This window comes from Dysidea avara, chromosome 5 (assembly GCF_963678975.1).
Source record: "Dysidea avara chromosome 5, odDysAvar1.4, whole genome shotgun sequence".
Taxonomy (NCBI): domain Eukaryota; kingdom Metazoa; phylum Porifera; class Demospongiae; order Dictyoceratida; family Dysideidae; genus Dysidea; species Dysidea avara.
In genome coordinates this window covers 1,562,384-1,571,032 of record NC_089276.1, presented here as the reverse complement: position 1 = coordinate 1,571,032, position 8,649 = coordinate 1,562,384, and the positions used below count along the sequence as shown (strand labels likewise).

At 39.3% G+C, this 8,649-nt stretch overlaps 2 protein-coding genes across 2 annotated transcripts; both read right to left on the bottom strand.

Moving 5' to 3' along the window:
- Positions 1 to 465: 465 nt before the first annotated feature.
- LOC136255917 (kelch-like protein 31) lies at positions 466 to 1,989 on the bottom strand. Its single transcript, XM_066048836.1, has 2 exons — positions 1,644 to 1,989; positions 466 to 1,591 (listed from the first exon to the last, which is right to left on the bottom strand). Exons 1-2 carry the CDS (start codon positions 1,872 to 1,874, stop codon positions 686 to 688), a joined length of 1,137 nt encoding a protein of 378 aa, XP_065904908.1. The 5' UTR covers positions 1,875 to 1,989; the 3' UTR covers positions 466 to 685.
- LOC136256501 (probable serine/threonine-protein kinase drkB) lies at positions 1,898 to 4,917 on the bottom strand. The gene is made up of 3 exons (XM_066049477.1): positions 4,629 to 4,917; positions 2,001 to 2,243; positions 1,898 to 1,932 (listed from the first exon to the last, which is right to left on the bottom strand). Exons 1-3 carry the CDS (start codon positions 4,915 to 4,917, stop codon positions 1,898 to 1,900), a joined length of 567 nt encoding a protein of 188 aa, XP_065905549.1.
- Between the last annotated feature and the right edge of the window lie 3,732 nt (positions 4,918 to 8,649).

The following is an 8,649-nucleotide window of genomic DNA, read 5'->3' as shown; positions in this document are numbered from 1 at the left end:
ACGTATTAATTTGAAGTAGGGTAAGCTCCGCACGGTGTGCATCATATAGTGCGAGGTAATCACTCTATGCTTGTACGGACTAGTGTTTCACTTAGTATACCTCGAGAGCTTCCTGCTAGAGAGCAACTGGTTTGTATTATAGTACCTGTAGTTGGCTGGGAGCTACAAAGAATTTTAAGCTGCAAGTCTTGTGTAATTGATGACTGTTAAGGGAGATAGTGTAGAGCAAATTTTCCAAACTCATTACAGTATGTACATGTTGATTATCAATGTGAAAGTCATCCATACATGTATGTACTTATTAATTCATACATGCACTAGCTAATATGAATACAATAATGTATAGAGTCTAGTTCTTCTGTTTTCCTGTAGGAAAAAAAAGGTAGACAAATACCAGCATAGCTATATTATACAAATACAAAAACAAATGATATCTAATCCAAAACAGCCCAGCTGTAAAAAGGGTGCGGCCTTAACTCAAACTTTATCAAATTATTAAAACAATCTGCACAATACTTTGATGCAACATCCATTAACACTGATACCATAATAACAATACACTACTTTGTTATAATATAAAAGTTTTCATTGCCTTTGTAGTCTATTGACTATCAGTAAAAATATAAATTTAGGTTGCGAACAACAAAAGATAAAATATAATTTATACAAATTGTGTGTTGTCTCACTACTGGAATGATCCAATCCATACTTTGTTGGTAGGTCTTGTAATCCTATCCCATCCTCCGATCATTACTAATCTGCATTGGTCATCACAAATAATTGTTGTGGCACTTGTCAATACTGGAAGAGTTGCAATGGTCATCCATGTAGTAGCTGTAGAGTTGAGGGTGTAAATATTATTTCCACCTACTGCTAACAAGTATTTATTATTCAGACCAACAGCAGCTGGACCACCCCATGGAGTATCTACCAGATTTTGCCACTTTACTTGGTGACTAGACAAAGTATCAAGAGGAGCAGCATACACTGCTGTAGAGGGTTTCTCTTTAGTGGACCCACCTAACACATACACTGTGTCACCTACTATGACTGATTGTGACCAGTAAAGTGGTTGAGGGAGATCATCACATTTGAACCACTGGCCAGTAGTAGCATCAAATAGATCTGTTGTACTGATTGTGTCCTTACCATCCTGACCACCCATCACTATCAATATTGACAGGTGGCTAATAGCAATGACATTACATCTTGCTGTAGGCATTTCTGTATAGTCTTTCCACTGGCCACTCTCCAGTACAAGTACCTTGTTAGTGAGCTCACCACTTGTTCTAATTCTCCCACCAATAATAACAACATTACCAGTCAACACTGTTATGGCAAATGATTCATGTGGAGTATCAAAAGTGTCCCATGTGTTAGAGTCTGGATGATACATGTCTAGTGTGTGGGGGAATTGTATTGTATCATCATCACCTTTGGTCATGCCACCTCCCACATAAATCACTCCATTACACAACACTACAGTGTGTCGAGCCCTACTCACTGGTGCAGGGGCTCCCTCCTCCCACTTGATGTTCACTGGTTCACTGAACAAGTCAGGTATGGTGGACTCCTTCACAACCAGTTGTTGCTAAACAATATCACATTTATACTAATACATCATAAGCTGTGTACTAACAAACCTTTAACTGTGTTGATGTTTGTTTGATCTCAGCTGATGACTGTGTTGATGCTTGTATCTCAGCCAAACATGAGATGGGGTCCATACCATCATGAGATGTCTTCTTGCTGTACTCTTCCTTCATCATCCTGATCCTCTCAGACATGTTTGCTGCTGGAAGACGTAACTCTGGATCATCTTCTAAACATGACACAACCAATGGCTTCAAATCTGCATCATTTCCAATCATCATGTCTATGTACTCTTGACGTCGTTCTACCTCTCAGTGACAACATTATCTGTTTCCTTGTCTTGGGATCAAACTGCTTCACAGCTTTTGGAGTAGGCCATTGTTGGCTAGTGATGTGGAGGATCACACCTCCAAAAGAGAACATATCTAATGGTGGTCCATATACTGGCTTATCGTCCAATGCCTCTGGGGGCATAAACGCAACAGTTCCTGGAGTTTTAGTCATCGTCTTGCTGTTTGGACCCATCGTCATTGTCTTTGCCACACCGAGATCTGTGATCTTTGCTTCAAGATGAAGGGTCACCAGGATGTTATTAGGAGACAAGTCTCGGTGGACAATTGGAGGATTGTGACCATGAAGATACCTCAGTCCTAGAGACACATCGTAGTATTGACAGTTTCACCAGTAAGGGAATATTATCATGTTTATCTACCAGTGATGTTACACTCTCCTGCATCTTCTCCATCACCATAACAGGCAGTACGCAATGGCGGATCCAGGATGGGGCATTTGGGGCAAATGCCCCCCCCCCCCCCTTCAAGAAATTGCATATAAGATCGAGATACTCTAATAGAGCAGTCAATTACTCTAATAAAGCAGTCACAATGTTCATGAGGCAGTGCAGCTTAGGACCCTATTCGGTGATTATTAGTTTCTCATCCAGCCTTTCTAATTATTATGATGCGGGCGGGAGGGTATTACCATTATTTTATAATATTAACACACTGATGTACAGACCTTGTCCAAATTGTCTTTCTTTCTTACTACAAACATTTCCTTCACCAGCTGATTCTACTTTTCGTGATCGCCAACTGTTTTTCGACCGAGGGGTCACCAACTGCTTCGAAATCTCGTACACCTCCAGTAAAATCCTGCCTGAAATACGAAATCTTATGTTGTTATCGTGATTCTGATTCTATACTCGTTCTGGTACCGTAGCTTACACTCAACTGCTCCTGCACAAAAGTAAGAATGAAATCCGATGTTCCGCTCCGCTTCGGATTTGTATAATCAAGTTGTGGAAGCCACACAAAACCAGGAGCTGTGGGAAAGAAGCCGCACAAACCAGGAGAGAATGAAATCCGATGTTCCGCTCCGTTTCGGATTTATATTATTAAGCGAGTTGTGGAAGCCAAATAAAACCAGGAGTTGTGGGAAAGAAGCCAAATAAACCAGGAGAGAATCCATGCAAACTGTCCAAAAGTATATAGATAAAATCCGTTGTTCCGCTCCGTTTCGAATTTGTATTAAGCGAGTTGTGGAAGCCAAACAAAACTAGGAGCTGTGGGAAAGAAGCCACACAAAACAGGAGAATCCATGCAGATTGCTCCTGCACAAACGTAAGAATGAAATCCGATGTTCCGCTCCGCCTCGGATTTGTATCAAGCAAGTTGTGGAAGCCAAACAAAACCAGGAACTGTGAGAAAGAAGCCATACAAAACCAGGAGAGAATCGAATTAAGAATGAAATCCGATGTTCCTCTCCGTTTCAGATTTGTATTAAGCGAGCTGTGGAAGCCAAACAAAACCAGGAGCTGTGGGAAAGAAGCCATACAAAACCAGGAGAGAATCGAATTGAGAATGAAATCCGATGTTCCTCTCCGTTTCAGATTTGCATTAAGCGAGTTGTGGAAGCCAAACAAAACCAGGAGTTGTGGGAAAGAAGCCGATTTATATTAAGCGACTTGTGGAAGCCAAACAAAACCAGGAGCTGTGGGAAAGAAGCCAAACAAAACCTGGGGAATTCATGCAAACTGCTCCTGCACAAAAGTAAGAATGGATTTACTTAGCAAACTGCAAACTTAGCAACATAAACTTAGCAAAACTTCATAAACTTAGCAACACACCAACTACAAAAGCAACTTAAGCATACACTGAGATGCTCCTGGTTTTGTGGGGTTTCACACCAGATAGAGCTTTGACAGTTGCTCCTGGTTTTGAGGGGTTTCGCACGGGATTTCCCCTCCTTTTTCTGGTTTATAGGGCTTCAGCTGCGAGTTGCTCCTGGTTTTGTAAGGTTTCATTTAATAGTTATGCCAAGGCTTTACTCCTGGTTTTATATGGCTTCACAATTCCTCTCAATTTCGTGAGGCCTTGCTCTTACATGCCTGCTGAACTTCTGTTTCTTTCTCTCACTACTTTTTGGTGATTTCAGAACTTATCACTCTACACCAACCTGTAATTTAAAATCAGATTTTGCAGCTCTCGTTCGATTTTGCGAAATCTTTTGAAACCCGTGAAATCTTGAGAAATTTGTTTAAGATTTTAAAATCCGTACCACTTTTTCGTGAGTTGGTGACCCCTCGTTTTCGACAGTCAACTGAAAGCCTGCTTTGATGAAGTCGATAGAGCACGATTGCAACTGGCACTGCAGCAATTTGCTAAGGAAAACAACAGTTCTCCTGGTGATATATAGCGCATTGTAGCGTTCATCAACAAAAATTATAACAGTTTGGTATCACGTGTTCTTCTGAGCATGCTCGGAGTAAATAATGGCTTACCATGCGGTAGCTTAAGAACTGAGGATGCGGGCGGTGGATGAGAAACTAATAATCACCAAATAGGGGCCTTACTTATGAAGCTATAAATAGGATTTTATTTTACATAACATACGTGATATAATATATTTGGTAAAGGATAACTAGCTATTATTGTTGTGACCTTTTTTTTATTTTTTTTTTTGCTCTTCAACTTTTTTCAGCAAGGTGCCCCCCCTCTTTCCAGACTCTGGATCCGCCCCTGGTACGGACTCGTCACTAGAAGGATAGTAAATTCCTAGGAACTGTACAACGTTAGGATGACGTAGAGTACTCCAGAAGTGACATTCTCGCAAGAAATCATCTTTTATTTTCGATTGTTCTTCGGCAGTGGGAAGTTCCATCATCCAACGATGAACCTCTTTACTGGCGCACGACTTTCCATCGTATTTCACCTCGAAAACTTTCCCATACGATCCTCGACCTAGTTCCACTCCAATTGGTCTCACCCGAGAACTAGGAATCTTAAGGTGACGTAGATTTTCAGCTGCTGCTAGAAATGACGCCATTTGAATGGGATCGGAAATGAAATGGGTTTGTCTTATGTAAACTTCCCACCTCCTGTAATTGTGCAAAACTGCATTTATACCACATTCATTATTGGTCAGGGCCGTAGCCAGACTTTTATCTGGGTAGGCTCTTTTAGAAGAAAAGTAGACCTTTTTATATGACATGTTTCAGATTATATTATGGTGTGCGCACCCAGCATGCTAAAACTAGGGGGTCTGGGAGCATGCCTCCCCAGGAAATTTTTTGAAAATAGGTACTAAAAGGTTGAATTTAGTGGCATTTCAGTCAATAAATAACAATTTTTTAGGTAAGCTGAAGACCAGCTGTATGGATGATATCTGGAAAAATATCTCTATACTGCTACTGTATACCATCTGCACATGCATGTATCTAAATATAATATATTGGAATGTCACAGTGAATAAGAATGGGAAAGATTGAGCACTCTGCCATGATCAACAGGGGCAGTGGAGCAGAACAAAGGGTGTCTTAAACAATGAAATTTACACATTGCATGGAGTTGAAGTATGGGTGCTATTCGTGGGCTCTGTATGGAGAGGCTTTTCTACCAAAATCTTACATTTTAATGAAAGCTCGGTTTAGACAATCTACATGTAAATTAAGTAGCTTTTAAAAGAAAATGTAATCGTGACTGTTCTATTAGAGTGGTTGTTCTATTAGAGTGGTTGACTGCTCTATTAGAGTATCTCGATCTTGCATTGCATATAATACAAGCACTGAATAAGTTACTTGGAGCACTTAATTTAGCTTCTTATTAGTGCTATCTAGTAAACTGTAGCTAATGGACTTTTGCTCCTGAAAATTTGGACTTGTATACTAAAATTGTGGATCTTTTTGGTTAAATTATGGACCTTTATGCTAAAATTGTGGACCTTTTTACTGAAATTGTGGACCTTTTTTCCAAGAGGGCGGTTCTTCAGAACCCCCCGAACCCCCCCTGGCTACGGGCCTGTTGGTCCGTTATGATCAGCCACGCCCATTTGTTGCTCATGCAGTAAACGGGCTGGTTCAACTTATATTCATATGTAACTGATAGCTTAGGCTAGGACAGCGGCTAAAAAAGGGGCTAGTTTAGTTTGTGGCCAAAAAAGTTTATAGTTGTAAGTCGTAAAAGTCAGACTAAATATCAACTGCACCACAGAAAAGAATAAAGTCAAAATTTACATAATATTAATATAAATATATATACATGTGCTGTGCATGTTTTAATACAGGGATTTGACTAAAAGTACCTCAAGATCCAATCTTGAGATAGCCACTTTCAAACATTTTCCACTTTGGTCCACTAAACTGAATTGCAACTTATAGTTATGGACAGTCCAGTGTTGATATAAAATAATTGCCTTCAAGTTAGTAGCTATAGGTTTTCATTTTAGTTTTACTGAGTAGCTACCAGTAGCAAAAAAACATTTTAGTTTTATAGTACACCGGCTAAAAGTCAGGTAATTTATGCTTACTAAAATAGGATTTAGTTTTAGGTAAAACAACACTACTTATAAAACAATAGTTTGATCTAAAGAATTGGCTTGTACGTCACTGTAAGTTTATTTGCTATTTCCTAGCTCCATATCTCAGTCACTTGTCTCCAGATTCCATCTTGCCACAATTATGTTTCAACTATGTAAATTAATATGTTCCCACACTCCCCTGAAATCCCTTCAATCATTCCCTTCACTGACATTTTGCTACACAACTATCATGACAATATAGAACACAAAATACTTCAAACACAAAGAAATTGTGTTTATATGTCCCCCCCCCTGGTCTCAGGTTTGGGCTAGTTGTAGAAATAGTTTTTTTCACTTGTAAAAGACCATTATAACAAGGTTAGGAACTAACACTTAATAGTGCAAAAATAATGTATGTATCACTCCAGTAACAACCACATGCTATTTATTTAATAATTGCTTTACAGAATTGGAATTACATACAGTAGAGGCTACAGTGATTACAGAGACATACAATTCTGAAGGACTACCAGTGTCCTGCACTGGTAGCCTAGAGCACTAATTACTTAACTACAAAAACTATACATGCATACATTTATATAATAGTTACAAATAATTATAGTTGGTTGGTGCAGGAGTCTTGGAGCAGCGGGTACAAGGACACAGGTAATGAAAAGTACAGGGGGTATTATCAAAGTTAGCTAAAAAATGATTCCATAAAAATGCTTTCAACTTTGGTTTGATTACATCTAGTGATTGAGATAGGTCAATTATTGGTAAAGAGTTCCATAATCTTGGTAAATGATAAAAATATGAGTTCATGATAGGGTTGATATGAGCTGTCTTGGGGTATAACTTTGTGCCAGCAGATCTTGTTGAACCTGTAGTAAAGTTGGTATAGTTCAAGATGTCAAATTTGTCTGATGGATTTTTGATGGATTTGATGAAGAATAATATGTCGGCAATTTCGTAAATGTACATTAGTGGCAACATACCAGTTTGTAGTAGCCTTGTTTTATAGTCTGATTGATAGTTTGATAATATGAATTTAGTGGCTCTTCATTGTACTTTCTCATTTATTGATGACTAGCTATATCCTTGGCCTCTAGGGACCTGCAAGGAGGCTAACAGTATAAGCCTGTGAGGCATGCAGGGAGTCAGAAACCTGCAGCTGTAATTGAAAACTATGCTGAATGCAGATAAAAATCCCAGGCCAGGCAGTGACCTGACACCTTGCAGTCTAGGCAAGTAAATATATAAATTGTGGGTTTGATTGATTGAAATGAGCAGTGCACATCAACTAGCTGCAATAAGTGACTCCTAGTTGTATTGTATTGTATTAATGCTTTACAGTGACCAGCACTGAAGGTCTGCAGCAACATGTGCTGCAGCCTTAGGATTACCTAACCTAATTTCAAGGACTTAGACTTAGTGACTTATAGCTGAAAAGGTGTAACAGAAAAGGGGCCAAAGTAAGGAAAAAAATCCCTCCAACCCCAGGAATCGAACTGCAGGTCACCCAATGTCTAGTTGGGGCCACACTCAGTCTCCTCCAGGAGGGATGGATTTTCTTCCTTAATCCTAAAGTATTTATTATTGTATAAATGCTTTACAGTGACCAGCACTGAAGGTCTGCAGCAACATGTGCTGCAGCCTTAGGATTACCTAACCTAATTTCAAGGACTTAGACTTAGTGACTTATAGCTGAAAAGGTGTAACAGAAAAGGGGCCAAAGTAAGGAAAAAAATCCCTCCAACCCCAGTTGATCACTTGTAAAAGACCATGAATTATAACAAGGCTATAGGCACTAACACTTAATAGTGCAAAAATAATCATTGAGCATGTATATACCACTCCAGTAATAACTACATGTTAGGCCAAACCATTTCCTAAGCAGCTGCAGGCAGTCGTTACAGTTTTTGGGGTGAGCAAAACATAACTCAGTGGCTATAGTTTACAATAATGAAAATTTCGTGCTGGGAACAGCTACTTGAAAGTCCATGATGTACACGGAAATACTGGATGAATGTACAATGAAAATTTTGTAGCACTTCAATCAAGGGCAGAAATGGGAATCCAGGAATCAACATAGTGCAACATGTTGCAAAGCACTGTACACATGATGTGAGGACTATATAGCCTTGGTCAAACACAAAGTTGATCAAGTAGTCAATGATGTAGTAGTGGAGTTAATCCAATAATACTTGGCTTCAAACATTGTGTATGAACCAGTATAGCAGTCAAATCATTCAGTGTTAAAGT